This window comes from Oratosquilla oratoria, chromosome 40 (assembly GCF_046742065.1).
Source record: "Oratosquilla oratoria isolate Oo_2021 chromosome 40, ASM4674206v1, whole genome shotgun sequence".
NCBI lineage: Eukaryota > Metazoa > Arthropoda > Malacostraca > Stomatopoda > Squillidae > Oratosquilla > Oratosquilla oratoria.
In genome coordinates, this window is record NC_134816.1 from 17,812,878 (window position 1) to 17,835,546 (window position 22,669).

Genomic DNA, 22,669 nt, shown 5'->3' on the forward strand with positions numbered 1-22,669 from the left:
GTGCCTCATATAGACCCCAAAGTATCAATTGCATGCTACTCTGCCACAATAACATGCAGCCAATACCCCAGACGGCTCTACTTCCTCAAAATACAACTAGGTAAATACACCTTGTCCACACATACAAGCAACTATGTAGTCCTAATCAGTAGTCACTTTATTACACTATCATTCTCCTCTAACATCACAGGTATTATCCTAGCATCTCCCACTATCCTACTCCACATTCAACAACTCCCTTACATACTTTATCCATCTTCCCCTTATCATCTTACTTAACCCCTTCCATACGGTGCCGCACACGTAGGCGTCATGGACTTAGATCTCGGTGGCAGCAACCAATGCCAGCCGTACGACGTGTCGTAATAATACTCGCATCATAAAATATAGTCACCGCTTATATCGATCGTTCTCTCTTCACCCGTGAATTTTGATAACCATAGAAAATGCGATTACAAAAGAATTAGAAAGAATGTAATTATGGAGGGGCGACTACAATAAATATAATCAAGACGCCGATATGGCAGCCTCGCGAATACACTCGCTCCCCATGACGCCTACGTGTGCGGCACCGTATGGAAGGGGTTAATATGTATCTGCATCCCTTACTTTCTCCTCTCTACCTGTCTCACCTCTCCTCTTTTCACTTCCTTCCAACATATCTTTTTATTACTTTCAAAATTCTCTATCAGCAGGATTAAACCACCATGGTGAAGTACAGAGGCTACATCATCCCTCTGGATGCTGCAGTGGAGATCAATCTCAGCTTCATCAATAACAGATGGAATAACTTCAAATACAAAATTCACAAACCTACCCCACATTACATCTGCCCTCCTCTTGGTCTCCCTCACCTTGCATTTTTCTTCCATCCTCTTCTGTACCTTTCATACACTTTTCCATTTCTTCTGTATAACTATTCTTCATATGCTTACTTCTTTTCCTACACCACTGCCTTAATCTCTTCATCCTACCAGTCATTGTCTCCCCAGCATGGTTCCCAACAATCGGCAAGATGGTCACAAACAATTAACAAACTACAGAATGGAGCATACAGGAGGCATCAAAACCCTCCTACTTGAGACCTACATATAGAAACCAAAATACTCCCCATGGAATGGAGACCAAGAAAATGCATTTCTCTTGGAGAGTGTTAGACATGAGACTGAAAAAATTATATAATCAAGAAAAAATAGTTCAAGGAATAAGATGGAGGGAGTAGAAAATTAAAACTAGCTTATACCACTAATATAGACAGATTAATCTCAGGATCAAATGAAGTAAATGATTATCTGTCAGAAGAAAAACCAGACATAATGGGAATTGTGGAGACAAAATTAAATTGTTTTTTTTTTAAGAAAAAGTTAAATTTGACGACAGTTACATATGGAGAGAACAGGGTGGAGATGATCACAATAAGAGTCGAAGATAGTGACATTAAAAGCAGAAAGTTTGCAGTGATTTATGTATCCCCCAAAACGCGGTTTCGGAGAGAGATTATTCCAAAATGTTAGAAGATACGAGATGCTGAAGGATGGAAGTAACCTGGTACTTATGGGAAATTCTAACTGCAAAGAAATCTGTTGGAAAGAGATGACAGTGAAATGTGGAGAGGATCAATGGGAAAATGTATTACTTGACATGACCATAGAATATACAATGACATAATGGGTAAAAGAAAACACTAGATTTAGAAATAATGAAGACCCATTGAGACTAGATTTATCATTTACATCAGAACCTGAAACTGTGGACAAAATTGAATACAAGAAACCAATTGCAAAGAGTGCCCATATACTACTCGGGTTAGAACTAAAGGAGGAAATATAGACAAAAATGAGAAACACAGAAAAGAAAGATTGATGTATAGTAAAACAGACTTTGAGAAACTTAAGAAATTTTGTCTTAAAGCAAACTGGGAAAAATTCTACAAGGAAGAAATACAAGTGGAAAAAAAATGAATGAATGATTCTAATGAAAATCTAAAAATGAAGTGGATAAATATGTCCCAAAGCAAAAACAGGAAAAGGTGTTTAACAGAAGATGTGGCTAAGCAAAAGATAGAAGAGATAAATCTTGGAAAAGATGGAGAAAAGACAAAAAACCTATAAAGTGGTAAATATATATAATCAAAGGAATATGTAAAAATATATAGGGAAGAAAAAGAAATCATGAAAATACAATAGAAAAATGTAAGGATCAGCCAAAACTATTTTATAGATATGTATGTGGTAAACTTAAAAAAAAACAGGAAATAGTGAAACTACACCAAGGATATATGGAATACACAGAAGATACAGAAATAGCTAAAGTCATAAGCAAACACTTCAAGTCAGTTTTTACTAGAGAAAATGTACAACATTGGGAGAAGTGGAATGCCCCCATGAGGGAAACACTAGTAACACAAAAAGAAATAATGGACCAAATAATGAACCTTGATGTCAGGAAATTGCATGGCCCAGATAGAATAGCAAACTGGATACTAAAAGAATGTAAAGAACTAATAGATCAAATATATTATGGCAAGTTTGGTTTTAGCGCATAATGAACACAAAGGCTTGGCTTGGCGTGGTTTGGCTTGGGGCACGCCACAGCTTCCCAGGGACGCGCCTTTGTTCCGGGTTAATTCCGCCCCATACGAGGTCACATGACTGTAGGCCTAAGGGGTGATTGGACAGCGCGCATAGCAGGAAGCCGACTAGCATCCGACGCGACCCGATCGGGAGAGAGGTCATTCTAGGTCTTGCAAGCGGCGAAGACAGTCACAGCATGCCATCTCCAAGAGTAAGGTTGCTCCAGAGTAAGTACAAGCTTGCCCCATCTTGCCACATTCCATTCTTCCCATAGTCGAACTCCGAAAACACATAAGTAGTCCACAGAATAAAAGTAGAGCCAACACACGCCAGTGTTTTTGTCAGCCTATATCACCCACTTGGCTATCCTACCATAATATAACATAAATTGCTCACTCATGGAAGGAAAATACCAGAAGACTGGGAAAATGCCAATATCATACCAATTTATAAAGGAGGAAATAAGGAAAACCCAACAAATTACATACTGGTTTCCCTTACAAGCACAGTAGCTAAAATTTGTGAAAAAGTTATAAAAAGTAGATAGATAAAACATCTGGAGGAGAACAATATACTAAATCTGAGACAATTCAGATTTAGACAGGGAAGTTCATATACCATATATTTGATCTATTTTTACTCAAGACTACTAGATATAATACAGGAAAGTGACAGATGGGCTGGTTGTGCTTTCCTAGATCTACAAAAAGCTTTTGATAAAGTCCCACACAAAAAAACTAAGAAAACTGGAAACCATAGGAGGGATACAAGGTAAACTACTGATATGAATGGAGGACTTTTTGCATGGAAGAAAAATGAGGACAGTGCTCAGAGATAAAAGTTCTACTTGGGAAGAGGTGATTAGTGAGTTCCACAAAGATCAGTATTAGCACCAATAATGTTTGCTATTTACGTGAATGCCATGGACGAGAGTGTGGAATGTTACATGAGCTTCTTTGTAGATGACACAAAACTGTTAGAGTGAGTACTGAAATGGCCTGTGACTCACTACAGAGATCTGAACAGGGTTTGGGAATGGAGTCAGAAGTAGGAAGTGGACTTCAACATCTAAAAATGTAGCATAATGGAATTTGGAAAAAGTAAGAAAAAAGGATATCACGACAATATAAAACTGGTGCAAAGCAATTAAAGAAAGTGGAATCTGAAAAAGACCTGGAAGTAATAATCACAAAGAATATGTCCCCTGACAAACAGATAAACAAAACTGTCAGTGAAACTTATAATTTGTTAAGATCAATAAAAGTGGCTTTTACTTACTTGGATGAAGAAATGGTAAAGAAAATATTAGTCACACTGATAAGGCCAAAATTGGAGTATGCAGCAACACTATGGTCACCCAGGACTAAAAAGAATATATGGAAAATTGAGAGAATCTGGAGAGGAACTACGAAGATGGCCCCAACATTATCAAAAATATCATATGATGACAGATTGTCAAAACTAGAATTACCAACTTTGGAACAAAGAAGAGAAAGAGGTGACTTGTTGACCATCTATAGAATTATGAGAGGTATAGAAGTCCTTGATAGAGAAGACTTACTAAATTGGGATAAGAGAAACACAAGAGGACATGGAGGGAAGCTCAAAAAGGGGGTATAGAAGTCCTTGATAGAGAAGACTTACTAAATTGGGATAAGAGAAACAAGAGGACATGGAGGGAAGCTCAAAAAGGACAGTTATAGAAGAGACCTGAAAAAGAACAACTTTCCCCACAGAGTTGTGGATGTATGGAACACACTGGGCGAAACAATAGTGTGTGCAAAAACAATACACAAATTTAAGAGCAAATTAGATATGGCAAGATACAGAGACAGGACACCAAGAGCATAGTTCCCCTTCTGGTAAAATATAACTAGGTAAAGTACATACACACACAAAAACACCAGCAGCATACTACACAAACTTCTACCACAACCTTCCCCTATACCACACAAAAACATATGTACACCCAGATCACTAAACAAGCCCTTGAAGACAGATCACCTAACTCAATACTCCAACAATCCCCAGATATAAGCCCCACATATGGTGAGAACTACATTGGCATGCCTGCACTTAGGACACAATCTGTCATTAAGACAGTATGAACAAAGAATAGGCCTGGCCACAAATTCAAACTCCCCCAGATGTAATCACCACACAGAAGACACAGAACAAATTACATTACAATGCCCCACACTAACGATCCCCAGACAACAACACAACATATCTTCCCTGAGTGACATATCTACCAGGTAGCTGTTGCTGGTTACTGATGGCCACAGGTCTTTTGCAAGAGAGACCAGGGACTGATTGATTCATTCACTGGTTCTTTCTTTTCTCTTCCATCCTCTTCATCACCAAATACCATCTCTCCATACTTTAGCACTTCCTTTTTTGAAATATACCTAATTCATTCTTCCTCTAATCCAGATTATAATACAATATTTCTTCCTTGAGTGATTTGTGGATCTATCTGCTGGCTTTTGCTGGTTACCTGTGAACTATGGGTTTCCTGCAAGAAAGACCTGGAGAAACAGATGGACTGATCTGGTGGGTGTTACCAGACACCTGGGAGCTACAGGACTGCTAGACAGATCTGTGGCAATAGATTGATTCACTAACTGATCTTCCTACTCCACTTTTAATTTCCCTTCCAATAGATAACAATCTGACAATCCATTGCCCTCTCCACTGACCACATTAATATCCAGAACTCTTTCAATCCTCCTTTAGGGCACCACTACATAGCCCATTAATGACCTCTTGACTACCTTTCCACTCACCAACCTGGCCCACATATGGTTATCTTTCTTCTTTACCAGCGCCTTATAAATATGCATACATACATCTATATCTTTCCATTATAATTCCTTCTTGCCACTCCATACCCCCTTACTACTCTATTGGCTCACATCTCTGGGATTAAGATTCTCTAACGCCACTACATTCACATTTCTCGCACAATTCTCTACACACATCAGTCCAAAACTCTTCCCTTTCCTTCTCTCTCTTCTCTCTTCCAGGGACATATGCACTTATAAATATCCCTAGTCTCCATCCCTTTCTCACCTTTGCCCAGATTAGCCTCAATGACACTTCTTTCCACTCCACCATGCACTTTCCTATTTCATCACTTACCAGCAGTGCCACTCCTCTACCTTGCTTTATTGCTACTCCCAATACCTTACCCACCACACCCAAAATCCACTTCACCTTTCCCTTTCAGTTTTGTTTCACTCAATACTAACACTTATTCCTAAGGATGAATGGATTAGACAGATGAGAGTGTGGGCGGAGGAAGAACAACTGAAGATGGGCTGGAACTCCTTCATTGCTTCCCTGTCATTGTTATTCTTATAAGAGTTAATATAGGCAGCTTCAACTGTTTCTCTCATGTCCCTTTTTAATCCCATATGTAGGACCTCGACCCCATCCCGGTGGGGCAAATGTCCAGATTTGTCAGCGTGCTGAATGAGTGAGTTAGACATCCTGTGTGACCTCAAGTCCCTTTTATGCTTGGCTAGCCAAGCATAAAAGGGACTTCAGGTCACAAAAGATGTCTAACTCACTCATTCAGCATGCTGACAAATCTGGACATTTGCCCCACTGGGATGGGGTCGAGGTCCTACATACGGGATTAAAAAGGGACATGGGAGAAACAGTTGAAGCTGCCTATATTAACTCTTATGAAAATAACAATGACAGGGAAGGTTTCATATGTTTATTGAAGGCAGTAAGCAAATTGATAATAAATGCGATTGGGAAACATATACATAGTACGGGAATGGGAATCCCCAGACAGCCAGCGGGATGACCTGTCCGTATCTCCGTCTTCGAGTGTATAATTGTAAGGTTTGAGCTGTTTGTAGACAGCTTACTGAAGAAGACCGAGTCAGACGAAACATATAAGCAATAAAGGAGCTCCAGCCCATCTTTGATTGTTCTTTCTCCACCCACACTCTCACTTATTCCTAACATTAATAAAAATTCTCTTCATGAGTGACTTACTGGCCTAACTGGTGGCAGTGGCCATTTTCTTTGTGAGAGCACAGATTGCTCCACTAGAAAGATATGACTTATACTTACAGTACAGCAACAACTAGGTTGGTGACTTCTGGGAAAAAGACCAAGCACAAGCCAGGTCCAACAAGACCTATACTAGTCATGAGACGTCTAACACGAAGAGGTGCCCATCCTACAGCAATAAGTTGATCTGCTGTGTGCCCCCATGCTGCAAAATAGGTACATTTTGTTCTATACAATATCTTCCTTCTAAGCACTTTTAACATTAGCCTTTATATTTGTAAACATATTTCATTGATCTAACACTCCTAAAAATAATACTAAAAGTAAACTGAAGGAAATACTTATATCATCAATGGACATTAAGATAGGAGCACCTAAACTTACCAATTCCACAGAGAGAACTGACAATATAAGGCACTGCTGTGAGACTCATGCTCTCCTTGTTTGCTCCCAGGGTTCGAGAGAGATATGTAGGAAGCCAGGACATAATAATGTAATTGCTCCAGTTCATTGCAAAATGTGCAATGTACATTGCCCAGAGGGACCAGTGGCTAACCCAATCCATCCAAGAAATAGACACTTCATTTTCCTGTTCCAATGAAAAAAATTAAATTTTATGTTGATTCTTTCACATTAAACAAAAGTTTACTGTCCTACTACTGCAGAAAGGGGATTTCTACAGACCAATCTAAAATGAACATACCCAAAGTAAAACTATCATAAATATAGATCAGACTGACAGAGAAAGTATTTGATGGTTACTAATTTCAATTCTTTTTGAATTCCCCACACTTGTATGCATTCTCTCTTCATGCAAATAACATCTAAAAACTTTCATATTTTTATATTACAATCTCGTATAAAATAACTATTTGAATATCAAATCTGACAAGCATCTAAGCATAAGATTTCAAAATACATAGTTAATAAACCTGATCTAACAGCTGTTGTCCTTCTTCATCACTTTGAGAGGGTGGGTCATGGTATGTAAGCAACCAGCAGCCAACCCATGCAAGGCCAAGTCCACCAAACAGTTCAAACGCAAGATGCCAATCCAGATGTGGAACAAACTGCAACAAATGTAAAATTAAGATGCATGTGTATATTTTACCTAGTTCTATCTTAAGGAAGGGGAGCTATGCTTGTGGTGTCCCATCTCTGTATCTCACAGTATCTAGTTTGCTCTTAAATTCGTGTATAGTTTTTGCACACACTATTATTTTATCCAGTTTGTTCCAGATATCCACCACTCTGTGTGAAAACTATTTCTTTTTTTCAGGTCTCTTTTATAACTATCCTTTTTGACTTTCTTTTCATGTCCCCTTGTATTTCTTTTATCCTAATTATACAGTATTTACCTATTCTTTATTCCTTTCAAAATTTGCAAAATTAAATTCATGTGTACCATATTTTCCGGCTTAAAATGTGCATCGGGTTATAATGCGCACCCATGCACTTCGTTATCTTAGTACACAGATAGCGCGCACCGATGTATAACGCGCATGCCAGGAAAAGTCATTGGTGGCTAAAGCTCGTGAACTGCATGTATGCGACTCCTGCTTGCGTTGGTCCATTGTTTTGTGGGAAATTTGAGCCATGAAAAGTTTATTGAATACAAAATGTACATGAAAAATTTCAGATTTTTACAGAAAAATTGTAATTTACTATCCTGAGGGAATAATTCATCTTACAAGTTTTTATCACCGTGTACAAGTTTTTATCGCCATGCAGCAACAAACTATGTTTCGGTTCATAAGTGTCTTTACTGAAGTGACTACAAACTCTCGCAAGAGGGTGTTTAGTGTAGGCTAGATTAGCAATAGAACTGTCAATCTCGGCCCTGATCTAGCATATTCCGGGTGAGCTAAAACGGCCAACGTTCATGATGTTGATACCAGTGCTGTTTTACGGATCCCAAATATTTGCATAGACGATAATTAATGTTAGTAAAAATAATCCAATGAAATAACGGCGATTAATTACTTAGTATCATGTGAACGAGGTTACATGGAGAAGTATTTTTCATTGGCTAGAGCCACCGCTGGGAAATCTGTTGATTTGTCACTAAATTGTCAGTTTAGGCATCAATCAGGACACAACTAAGAAAAAGTCGGAACTACATGTACCGGTATATGACTCATGTTGTGTGTTGGTCCCTTATTACTTTGTAGCTTAAATAGTTTGTAGGAAATGTGATCCAAAAAAAGTTCATTGAAAGTAAAATATACAGAAAAATTTCAGGATTTTTACAGAAAATGTTCATTTTATATCTTGAGGAAATAATTTGTCTTTACCATTTTTTATTTAATACTGAAACAAACTACAGACTGTTTCGTTTTAGCTTTGAACCTGCAATGACAGTGGTGAAATAGGACAGTCTCTCATCGAGGTGACGTTTAGTTAATATAACTCCCGAAAGAGGGTGTTGTAGTCAGGTGTTTGACACGAGTTTATGAACGGCCGCACCGGAATTTGTACCATACCTAAAGTGAAGCAACAAAGCCAACATAAAAATTCAAACTAGGATGCTGTGAACATGGGTAAATATCATGAATATTGATCATGTTTCATGGTGTTTAGGCCTATTTAAACATGAAAAATAAGATTCGATAGATCCTACCTATACCAAATATTTATATAGCCCATGCTGGTGTATTCTTTCATGTCACCATGGCTGTTCTTGTTCTCACGGAACGTCACAGAGAAGTGTGCCGTCCCGACTTTGTGACAGCCAACATCGTCACGTTGTTGTGAAAAAAATTACACACACAGCCGCAGAATTTTTATCGAAGGCCGTAGATAATGCGCACCACCTGATAACACGCACCCCCCATTTTTAGGCCCTTCCAACGGAAAAAAGTCGCGCACTATACGCCGGAAAATACGGTAGGTTGTAAAATCACTGATGAAAAATATAACACATTTGTTAACCACTATTATAATATTTTGTTATTGGACTTTTTCATACTCTGAACTGTTTGTTTGGCTGCTTGTCATACTCTGTAAACATTCATATATTGTGTCTAACCATATTTACCTAGTTGTATTATACAGGAAGGGAGATGCTTGTGGTGACCCGTCTTTGTATCTTTCAGCATCAAGGTTTTTTTTTAAATCTTGAATAGTGTTTGCACACACTGTTTCTTTATCTAAGTTATTCCAGGTATACAGTACTCTGTGTGGGAAGCTTTTCTTTTTTTTTTTATCTCTTCTATAGTTATCCTTTTGAGTTTTTTTTGTGTCCTCTTGCTTTTCCATTGCCCCATTTTAGTAAATCATTCCTATAAAGGATTTCCATTCCTTTCATGATTCTATAGTCAGCAGATCTCCTCTTTCTCTTCCTTGTTCCAGAGTTGGTAATTCCAATTTGGACAATCTTTGTCTGTATATTAATTTGGAAAGAGTTGGTGCCAATTTTGTTGTTGCTCTTTGTATTCTTTCTAATTTCTTTATATTCTTTTTAGTACTGGGTGTCCATAGTATTGCTGCATACTCCAGTTTTGGTCTTATTAGTGTAACTAATATTTTTTTAATCATTTCCTCATCCAAGTAGTCAAATGCCACTTTCATTGACCTTAATAGGTTGAAGGTTTCTCTGACTATTTTATTGATATGTTTATCCAGTGTCATGTCTTTGCTGATTATTACTCCAAGGTCTCTTTCCAAGTTCACTTTTTTGACTTCTTCTTCACCAATTTTATAATTTCTTGATATTCTGTTTTTACTTTTTCAAAACATTATACTACACTTCCCACTTCTGAGTCCATTTCCAAATTTTGTCCAGGTCTAACTGTAATGATTCACTATCCTCCTCGATTTTTACTTTTAGTATTTTTGCATCATCTGGGAAGAAATTCATATAACACTCTACTCCTTCATCCATATCATTTATATATATAGCAAACATGACAATTTGAGTATTTGCTTCTAATTACTACCCTCATTTTTCTCCCAGTCAGGAAGTCTTCCATCCATTCCAATAATTTTCCTCTGATGCCACCTACTGATTCTATTTTTCTTATTAGTTTCTTGTGTGGTACCTTATCAAATGCTTTTTGTAGGTAAAGGCACAGTCTGCCCATCCATCCCTCTCTTGTATTATTTCTAATAGTCTCGAATAGAAGCAGATCAGGTTTGTTGTACATGATCTTCCTTGTCTAAATCCAAATTGATTTGGATTCAGTATAGTTTTTTCTTCCAAATGTTTAACCCATCTACTTTTGAAAACTTTTTCACATATTTTTGCTCTTGTGCTTGTTAGGGAGACCAGTCTGTAGTTGGTTGGATTACCCTTGTTTCCTCCCTTATATGTTGGTACAATATTTGCATTTTTCCAGTCCTGTGGTACCTTTCCTTCTTTGAGTGAGTATTTAATTATATTGTACATTTTATCTGTTAACTCCTCTATGCATTCTTTCAGTATCTAATTTGCAATTCCATCCGGACCATGTGTTTTTTTGACATCAAGTTTTTTTAATTGGTTGCTGATTTCCTTCTGTGTTACAGTTATTTCCTTCATGGGGGGGGAGGGGATTCTCTCTCTGTATTCCCTCACAGTTAGGTGAGTTCTCAATTGTGAATACAGATTTGAAATGATTGCTCATAATTTCTGTCATTTCCAGTTCTTCTGTATATTCATAATTTCCTTGGTGCAGCTTTTCTTTTTCTTGTTTATTTTTTAGTTTACTATTTACATACCTGTTAAATAGTTTAGGTTGTTCCTTTTATATTTCTATTATTTCTCTTTCATAGTTTCTCTTTTCATCTCTGTGTATTTTTACATAATCTTTTCTTAGTTTGGTGTATGTTTTGTCTTTTTTCCATATTTTCCAAGCTTTGTCTCTTTTATCCTTAGCTTCACTACATTTTTTGTTGTACCAGTTTTTGTGTATACTCTTTCTTGTTTTTGTTGTGGTACATATTTGTTCACGCCCTCATTATAAATTTCTTTTAGTATATTCCATTTCTTTTCCATCCTTGTTTCTTCATTTAAGAATTTTTCCCAATTTGCATTATGAAAGAATTTTTAAGTTTCTCAAAACTCATTTTGTTGTACATTAGTCTTCCTAATCTATGTTTCTCATTTCTTCTTAGGTCCATTTGCTCTTTTAGTTCAAATTCTATTAGTACATGGTCACTCTTTCGTATTGGAGTTTTGTAATCAATTCTGTCCACAATTTCAGGTTCTGACGTAAGTATTAAATACAGTCTTAAAAATTAAATACAGTTACTCATTTTTTCTGTATCTGGTATTTTCCTTTATGATGAGTTCTGTATGTTCAGTAAATGATATATAGAAAATATTGTATAAACTGTAGCATCTTTTGGCTTCAATTATATTCTGTTATATAAGTTACATCCTGAAATGTATTTCCAGGTCTATTTATGTTTGAGCTGAATAAAGCTTGGGAGCAGCAGCCAAGTCTCTTATTGTTATCACAATTTATTCAACTCAATAATGGAAAAACTACTAAGGCCGGCCCATCTGGATTTGGACCCCAGCTCCCCTACTGCAGTGCGGGAGTGGAAAAAAGGTACAATACTTTCTCCAACTTCATACAAGAGTGTGGAGAAAATGCACCTGACAAGCTAAGAACTCTTGTGAACTGTGTTAGTCATAATGTTTATGAGTATATTGAAGAATGCACCAATTATGATTCTGCCACTTCTGCTTTATAATAGTTGTATGTAAAGACAGTTAATGAAATATTCACTAGGCACTTGCTCGCAACTCATCAACAGAAGTCTGTTGAAACTTCAAATAAAGTTTTGAGAGAACTACGTAAGTTAGGTAAAGATTGTAATCTAAAAGTGGTTAGTGCTGAACAGTACAAGGAAGAGTTAATTTGGGATACCTTTATTAATGGTCTCACCTTATCTTCGATTCGCCAACCTCTCTTAGAAAATAAAATTTTAGATTTACAGGTAGCTTATGATCAGGCATATTCTTTAGACTTAGCTCAACAAAGTGTCAGCTCTTACAGTCTCTTATCTCCTCAGTTTGTGCACATTGCCACTGTGATCCCAGCTTGAAATTCTACCGGTAATAAGTGTGGCACGAAAAGCCATTTCACTTGTGTGTGTATGTCAAAGGCACCTACACCTACAGGTAAGACCCCTACAGCTACTATGTTTGACTCCTCCCAGCTATCAGTCCTTGCTACTATCTCTGGCAACACTTTCCCTCAGTCTCCACCTAGTGACCACTTCGACAACGATCAATGAGCAAAAGTTAACTGTAATTGTCGATTCCTGCAGTGATGACAGTTACATAGATGAAGTTGCACAGGACTTGAAACTTCTAATACATTGAACCAATAAAGATGTCACTCTAGCTCAGAAATCATTGCACGCTGACTCCCATGGTTATGTCAAAGTTGACTTGATGCTACATCTTAACCTCTTAACCACTTCAGTACGGGACTTAAATCTCGCGGGCAGCAGCCAATGCCAGCCGTATGACGTGTCGTAATAATACTCGCATCATAAAATATAGTCACCGCTTATATCGATCGTTCTCTCTTTCACCCGCGAATTTTGAAAACCACAGAGAATGGGATTCAGGGTGCATTTGGGAGAATGTAAAAACACAGGGGCGACTACAATAAATATAATCAAGACGCTGATATGGCAGCGTCGCGAATCCACTTGCTCCTCATGACGCCTACGTGTGCGGCACCGTATGGAAGGGGTTAACCTCTTCACTCCGGGGCACATCGCACGTCTGGCAGCATTAGCTGCCCGACGTGCGATGTTGCGTCATAATAATCGCATTATAAAAAATAAAGTCAGTGCTCAATCGTTTGTTCTCTTTCACCCGTGAATTTTGATAACCATAGAAAATATGATGAAGCCAGTTTAGAGAGAATGGAGGTTACGTAGGTACGACTACAATAAATATAATCAAGACGTCGACGTCGGCATCATCCCGTACCCACTTGCTCCTCATGACGCCTACATAGGCGTCACCGTATGGAAGTGGTTAATGAACAGACTTACCCATCCACTTGTCTTGCACTAATGAAGGATTTGTGCTGTGGGGTACTGCTTTGCCAGGACTTCCAAAAACAGCATCAGTGTGTAGCCACTGAATACGGTGGACCAAAACCTATACTCAAATTACCTGATACTAACTTGTATTGTTTTCTGGCAGCAGCTGCTGTCAATGAGCCTTCTCTTTTCCAACATTTGTCACCTAACTGTAAGCCCATAGTCACTAAGTCAAGATGTTACCGTAAAGATGACAGAGAATTCATTGAAATGGAAACAAACCATCTGCTTGCTGAGGGTATTATTGAAAATAACTTATCCCAATGGGGGGCCCAAGTTGTAGTAGTGAAGGACCCAATGAATCGGCATAAGAAAAGGATGCGTGTTGATTACTCACAAACTGTGAATCTATATACAGAGCTAGATGCTTATCCATTGCCAAGAATCGACACCATAGTGAATGAACTCTCAACATACCATGTATTCTGAACTTTCGACTTGAAAAGTGCATATTACCAAATTCCACTGAAAGAATCGGACAAGAAATACACCACTTTTGAGGCCAATGGACACCTATATCAATTTTGTAGGGTTCTTTTTCGGAGTGACAAATGGAGTAGCAGTCTTTCAACGAACCATGGGTAAGCTTGTGAAAAAAGAAAATTTACAGTGTATTTCCATAGCTTGACAATATCACTATTGTTGGCCGTACTCAAGAAGAATATGATCATAATGTACAACACTTTCTTAAAGTCATCAATAATAGAAACTTAACCCTCAATGCTTCTAAGACGTCTGTGCACTCCATTAATATCCTTGGTTACTGTGTGGGAATTGGGGTTATAAAGCCTGATCCTGAGAGACTTCATCCACTACAAGAACTCCCACCCCCCCACGAGCCAGGAATCTTTGAAGAGAGCCATGGATATATTTGCTTATTATGCCAAATGAATACACAATTTTTCAACCAAAGTAAGACCATCAGTGAGTGCAAAGAAATTTCCTTTAAATAAAGAAGCTTTACAGGCTTTCAATTTACTCAAGTTAGAACTTGAAAGAGCAATGTTATACTCGATGGATGAAAACTCCCTTTGAAGTCGAATGTGATGCTTCTGAAGTAGCTATTTCAGCTGTACTTAACTAGGGTGGAAGACCAGTGGCTTTCATGTCCAGGACTCTACAAGGAAGTGAAATATGTTATCACATTGTAGAAAAGAAGGCCATGGCCATAATTGAAGCTGGGGTCACTTCCTTGCTGGACAACATTTTGATCTTATTACTGACCAGCATTCTGTAGCCTTCATGTTCAATAACTGGAAATGCACCAAGATCAAGAATATCAAGATCCAGGAGTGGCAGAGGGAACTTGATATGCAGTACATTATCGCCCTGGTAAAGAGAATGTAGTTCCTGATGCCTTCTCTCAAGCCTTCCGTTGTTCTACTGTCTCCGCATCACCTACTCTTGCTGAACTACATGAGAGTCTATGTCACCCAGGAATCATCCTCTTCTATGCTGTCACCAGAGGCTGTACCTACATCAACACTCCTAGAAGTTCCAGAGAACACTGAACCTTGCCAAGAGGCTGATGTAGAGGCGAGAGCAACAACACCTCTAGTATGGAGGTCAACCTGTGCGTCAAAGGCTCCGGACAGATATGGATGGGATTGATAACATATGGAGTACTTTGTTTTCTTTTCTTAGGGGGGGAAGAATGTTATAATATTTTGTTATTGGACTTTTTCATACTCTGAGCCATTTGTTTGGCTATATGTCATACTATGTAAACAATTGACAAAACTCTCTGACTGCATCGTCATAGTCTGCTTGGGACCAGATGGAGTAAGTCATGACTCTCTATGTAAGTTAATTCCTTTCCTCTACTTATTCAACCTGTGTAGATATCATATACTGTCTTATATATTATGCTGTGTCTACCCATATGATGAGTTCTGTATGTTCAGTAAATGATATGTAGAAAATATTGTATAAACTGAAGCATTTTCTGGCTTCACTTATATCATGTTATATAAGTTATGTGCTCAAATGTATTTTCAGGTCTATTTGTGTTTGAGTTGAATAAAGCTTGGGAGCAGCAGCCAAGTCTCTTATTGTTATCACAATCACAAAAAACACCACAGATGGAGCAAATGGGAAAAGATTGAAAATGGGAATTCCATATATTTCGACTGGTTCTAACTGCAGTCACCATCAGTAGTACATGGGCGCTGGAGGGAGATGCTATGATTAATCATATGACACCCTCTTGTAGTAAAAGGGAAACATGGCAAGGAACATGGAAAGAAGTTACCATTATTCAGTAATGACCTGAGTTATTATACTATGCAGGGTCAGGAGAAAAATATATATTAATGAGATTAGTGATTGGAAGACTGAGGGTGATGTCCAGAAACTATTGCCCCTTTGAAATGTTTGTGCTAGGATAATACTCAATTAAGGTAGATTCAATCATCTTCCTGAACCCACATCCAGATTTGTAATTAAGATACATTGGACTGAGATAAAATATATCTTATTTACAAATCTTGTGTTCTGACTGTGGCGTTGTTTATGTTCTTGTGTAGGTTTGCATCAGAATTTTCAAAGGAACAGAGATGTTATAGAAGGAAAAGAAAAAATGTAGAAACAAGCCAAAAATGCAGGGACAAGCTAAGAAGAAAGGAGAAAGATAGAAATAGTAACTATGAGAGGAATATATGTGGAGTATTTCAGGTTGTTAAATTTGAGGACATTACACAGGATTTAAATACCCTTCATCAATGATTTTGGTTCAGCTTCTTGGAATTATATTTGGAGCATTGTGTTTGACAAACCTGGACCTTTGTTTCTGGATGATGTCAGACTTCTCTTGTTTTTCATACTTGGAACAGACTGGTGGATTAAAAAGTGTAATGAGGAATAGACATTTGGGAATGGATGCTCAGAGGAGATTGTATGAAAGAGTGATTGTGCCAACAGCACTGTATGGGGCAGAAACATGGAACATAAGAGAGGAAGAGAGAAGGAGTTTGAATGTGTTGAGATGAGGTGTCTGAGAAGTATGATGAGGGTTACTAGGCTGGATAGAGTGAGAAATAAGGAGGTGAGGAGTAGAACAGGGATGGTAAGGGAGTTGGGAGATAGGGTGGATGAAAGAGTATTGGGATGGTTTGGACACATGGAAAGAATGAGTGAAGAAAGACTAGTAAAAGAGGTATGGAAGGCAGATGTCGAGGGAATGAACACGAGGGGGAGACCTAGGATGAGATGGATGGATGGGATGAAAGCGGCTTTGGGGAAGAGGGGAATGTCTGCTGAGGAAGGACAGGAGAGGACAGAAGACAGGGGTGAATGGAAAATGGTGTATATGGATGATGTAATGCATGAGGTGGAATGGGTGGGGGGGGATGGGGGGGTGAGGTAGTATGTGTGAGAAAAAATTTGATGCAGCCCTAAGGGATTTCTCTACTTCTCCTTTTCTGCATGAGGGGACGGAGAGGGGGGGGGGGGTTACTGATTTAATGAAGCTGCTTTGCTGTGGATGTGCTGTGTCTTGCGACACTGCCTCTGACCCAGGGCAGTCGACAAGATGCATGGATGTCCTGTCATCCAGGAGGTGCTAAGATGAGAGGGGAGGGTGGAGGGTGGGAGTTGGAGTGTATTTAGGGATGGAATGGGTGGGAAAGGTTCTTATGCCTTTTTCTTTTTGGCTACCTCCTTGTAAGGGGGAAAAAGCCTTGGTATATGTATGTACTTAGAGATAAAAATTCAAACTGGGAAGATGTGGAGAGTGGTGTCCCGCAAGGCTCTGTATTGGCTCCTTTAATGTTTGCCATATAAATGATATGGATGAGGGAGTAAATTGTTACATGAACTTCTTTGCTGACAATGCCAAATTACTCAAGAGAGTAAGAACAGAAGAAGATTGCAGATTACAAGAAGACCTAGACAAAATATGGGAATGGAGTAAGAGATGTGAGATGAACTTCAACATTAAGAAATGTAGCATAATGGAATTTGGAAGAAGCAAAAATAGAACATCGGGTCAATATAAAATTGGAAACAAGGAAGTCAAAAAAGTTGATTCAGAAAGGGACCTGGGAGTGATCATCTCAAGTGACTTGACACCTGATAAACATGTCAATAAATTATTTGGAGAGACTTTTAACTTATTAATATCAATGAAAGTGGCCTTCGACTACATGGATGAAGAAATGGTAAAGAAAATAGTGGTTACACTAATAAGACCTAAACTAGATTATGCTGCAACACTATGGGCACCTAGCACAAAAAAGAACATAAGAATATTAGAAAGAATCCAAAGAGCAGTGACAAAAATAGCACCTACACTGTTAAATTTGAGATACAAACAAAGATTGGAGAAATTAACTCTATCAACACTGGAACAGAGAAGAGAAAGAGGTGATTTGTTGACCATTTACAGAATTATGAAAGGGATGGAAATTCTCGATAGAGAAGACTTATCAAAATGGGACAGTAGAGAAACAAGAGGACATGAAAAGAAGCTAAAGAAGGACAGTTACAAAAGAGACCTGAAAAAGAATAGCTTCCCACATAGAGTGATTGATGTCTGGAACAAACTAAACAGAGAAACAGTGAATGCCAAAACTATACACGATTTTAAGAATAAACTGGATGCAGAGAGATACGAAAACGGGTCACTACGAGCATAGCTCTCGTCCTGTAAAAAACAACTAGGTAAAAAAGTTATTTGTTAACACTACATGAGGCTAATTCCAAGAGAACGAATAATTTTTTCTTCATGTTACCTGTAGTTTCAAAAATACATGTAATCTATAATTCTAAGTATAAAAAAGGCATCTAAATACTTACTAGAGATGCAACAGTTTGTCCAACAGAACCAGAAGCTAACATGTATCCAAACGCTCTGCTCCTTTCATCGGCTGGGATATGTTGTGCAAAAAGTTGAAATATTGTTGGCAAACCTTTGGAATAAAAATAATAATTTTTTTTACAATATATAACCACGCACATAGATAGCAAAAGTACAACAAATATAAAACTGTGAAATCTATCTATATACCAAGGCTTTTTCCCCCTTACAAGGGAGGTAGCCAAAAAGAAAAAGGCATAAAATCATTCCCACCCATTCCATCCCTAAATACACTCCACTCCCCTCCACCCTCCCTCATATCTTAGCACCTCCTGGATGACGGGTCATCCCTGCACCTTGTCCACTGCCCTGGGTCAGAGGCAATGTCACAAGACACAGCACATCCACAGCAAGGCTGCTTCATTAAATCGGCGACCCCCCTCTCCGTCCCCCCATGCATAAAAGGAGAAGATGGGGAGAAATCCCTTTGGGCTGCATCAAATTTTACTCACGCATACTACCTCACTCCCTAAACCCCCACCCATTCCACCTCATGCATCACAACATCATCCATATACAACCATTCTCCATTCACCCCTGTCTTCTGTCCTCTCCCGTCCTTCCTCAACAGACATTCCCCTCTTCCCCCAAGCCCCCTTCACCCCATCCATCCATCTCATCCTAGGACATCCCCTCATGTTCACTCCCTCCATATCTGCCTTCCATACCTCTTACAAAGGATTACAAAGGCGGAGCATGCAGACAGGAGACCTTTTGGTCCATATCTAGGTCGGATGCAAAAAAAAAATCATAATAATAAAATAATAAATAAAAACTATAATAATGTAAATAACAAATAAAATACATAAATAAATGTATAGGTATAGTTAAATAATAAACATACAGGTAAATAGTAAATAATGGTAAATTGACATATAACAAATAAAAAATGAAAATCAGACAGACAAATGATAACAAAACAAAAACAAATAAAATAAAATAAAATAAATCATAATCATTACAGCATCTTGCTTAGGTGTTTATCTAAATGACTCTTAAAGCTTCGAACTGAACTACATTGCACTACCTGTGTAGGAAGTTTATTCCATTCATTAACTACACAGTTGGCAAAGTTGTTTCTACCTACTTCCAAATTGAATCTATTTCCGGACAGTTTGAAACCATTGTTTCTTGTCTGATTCTCATTCAATGTGAAAATTTTGTCACTTTTGATGTTGTCAATTCCCTTTAAAATCTTAAAGACCTGTATCATGTCACCTCTGAGTCTACGCTTTTTTAGGGAAAACAGATTCATATGTTTTAGTCGATTTTCATATGATTTGTTTTTGATATTTGGAATCAGTTTTGTGGCTCGCCGATGCACTTTTTCCAGTCTGTCAATGTCTTTAATGAGATTCAGTGACCATACGGAAATAGCATATTCCAAATGTGGACGAACTAACGATTTATATAGCTTGTTAATGAGTCATGGACTTTTGAAATCAAAAGATCGCGCAATCAGTCCTAGAATCTTATTTGCTTTCTCAGAGGCTGAAATACACTGCTTGGATGATTTGAGGTCATTACTGATAATTACGCCAATATCTTTTTCACTATCCACTTTTGTTAACGAATTTCCAAATAACTTGTAATCATACTTACTGTTATTTTTACCTATGTGCATTACCTTGCATTTACTTGTGTTAAATTTCATTAGCCACTTTTCAGACCATTGCTGTAATTTATCTAAATCTTCTTGAATATCTAACTGATTTAAATGATCATTTGCAATTCTGCACAATTTTGTATCATCAGCGAATTTGGAAACAGTATATTTTTGTCCATGGTCTATATCATTTATATATACTATGAATAGAAATGACCCAAGAACGGAACCCTGAGGAACTCCACTTGTAAAATTTTTCCATCTAGAAGTTTTTCCATTTAAAACAACTCTCTGTTTTTGACCATTCAACCAATTACTAGTCCAACCTAATAGACTACCACTTATTCTGTGTAAAGCTAATTTAGTAAGTAGTCTTTCGTGTGGGACGGTATCAAAAGCTTTTGCAAAGTCTAGATATATTAAATCTATATTGTTTCTTTTGTCATAATTCGAGATAACTGTGTTGTAGAATTCGAGTAAGTTAGTCACGCAAGAATGTTTCCGTCTGAAACCATGCTGGCTATCATTTATCAAACGGTTATTTTCTAAATGATGTTCGATAGCATCTCTGATGATAGTTTCCATTATTTTTCCTATGATTGAAGTCAAACTTATAGGCCTATAGTTATTTGGCTTCTTTTTGTCACCTTTTTTGAATATGGGAGTAACGTTAGCTAGCTTCCATTCTCTTGGGACATCTCCGGATATGATGGATTTCTTGAAAATAATTTCTAATGGAACAACAATCTTATTTTTTATTTCTTTTAAGATTCTTGGATGCCAACCGTCAGGCCCTGGTGTTTTATTAACTTTGAGTTTATCTGTCCACCTTTTAATTTTTTCTTTTGTTATATTTACCGTAGTAAGTTTACCCTAGACTTTTCACAAGTTTCAGTTTGGAATTCACTTTGAGGTGTTTCGTTTACAAATACCAAGCTCAAATAATTGTTTAAGATATTACACATTCCTTCATTTGAATAATCAAGTTGACCGTCAGCAGATAATAGTGAACCAATGTGATTCCTAACAACCTTTTTATCTCTAATGTAACTATAGAATTCTTTGGGATTCTCTTTGGATTTATCAGCAATGTTAATTTCATATTGTCATTTTCTTTTTCTTATTGTCTTTTTTAAATCTCTGTATTGATACACAACTTTCATAGTCATTAGATGCACCCGAGCACTTATATTTCTTATAAGCCTGTCTCTTTTTAGCAACACTTTTTTCAGTTTCTTTGTCGAGCCACTTTGAGCAAGCCTGATTTGGGGGACGTCTGTCCTTAAAAGGAATGTAAGTTTGAATCATCTTAGTGAGCGTATTTTGAAATATTTCCCACATCTGATCTACAGGTCTTTCGTTTAATTTTGCCTCCCAATCTGTAAGCTGAAGCTCCTGACGTAGTCCTATGAACTGAGCTTTACTGAAATCGGGTATTTTAGAAACACAAGTATCTATTCTAAAATTGTTTAGGAGTTTGAATCTAACTAAGTTGTGATCGCTATTTGCAACAGATTCACCGACTTCTACATCAGTTACCATGCTTTCGCAGCTAGTGATCAATAGATCGAGTAAGTTTCCATATCTTGTGGGCTCTTTTACATGCTGAATTAAGTAATTGTCACCAAGAAAATCAATCAAGCGACTACCTATATGGCCATGTTCAAGGGTCATCCAATCAATGTCAGTAAAATTGAAATCACCCATTATCAATAAATCCCAGTTGCAGAAACTAGACAGTTCTTGAAATATCAGTTTGTCGTCTGCTAATGCTAATGTCTTTGGCCTATATATTACACCTATATTCATTTTTTGTCCATTTGTTTGGGTTAACTCAACCCACAAACTATCAAATGCATCCTGTTTCACTTTCTCTAAAACACAAGCATGAACATTGTTTTTAACATACAACAGAACACCACCACCTTTCTTGTGGTTTCTATCCTGATGAAAGTGTTTAAATCCCGCAATATTAAATTCAGCTTCGAACTCTGTACCATTTAACCATGTCTCAGTTATTCCTATCATATCGAGATTTTCGCTTTTGACATACGCCAGTATTTCTCGAAATTTGTTCCTAATACTACGAGCATTAAAGTACATGGTTTTAAGAAACTCATGATTATTTCTTTTTGACACATTTTGAGTTTCAATATCATGTCTTACATTATAATTTTGTTTTCTATTTATACCTTGCTCTATATTATTATTTGGTCCTTCATAGACATTCAATGCCTCATTAACATTTCTCCCATCAAAATTAACATTTCCCCCATCACGGACATCTGGTCGATCACGGTCATCCGATCTCTTTTGTACATTTTGTCCCCCTACGTCACCATGATTCACGCCAGCCTCCCGTCGTTCATTGACATTATGTCCGGCATCCCTTCCTAAAATTATATTTTGTCCTTCAGTGACATTATATCCTACCGTGATATTTTTTCCTCCACTATGATTACATCCCATTGTGATCTTTTGTCTTCCACTGCCATTACATCCTATCATGATATTTTGGCCCTCATTGACATTCTGTCCAGTATCCCTTCCTAAAAT

The 22,669-nt window shown here is 37.7% G+C and overlaps 1 protein-coding gene across 1 annotated transcript in view; it reads right to left on the reverse strand.

The window, feature by feature from the left end:
- Positions 1-22,669, reverse strand: part of LOC143020643 (uncharacterized) — a 101,363-nt gene that overhangs the window by 41,247 nt on the left and 37,447 nt on the right. The window contains exons 4-7 of the mRNA XM_076177144.1: positions 18,447-18,559; positions 7,535-7,672; positions 6,987-7,191; positions 6,663-6,807 (exon numbers count right to left, since the gene is read on the reverse strand). Coding sequence (XP_076033259.1) covers positions 6,663-6,807; positions 6,987-7,191; positions 7,535-7,672; positions 18,447-18,559 — 601 coding nt within the window. The remainder of the gene's footprint in view (positions 1-6,662; positions 6,808-6,986; positions 7,192-7,534; positions 7,673-18,446; positions 18,560-22,669) is intronic.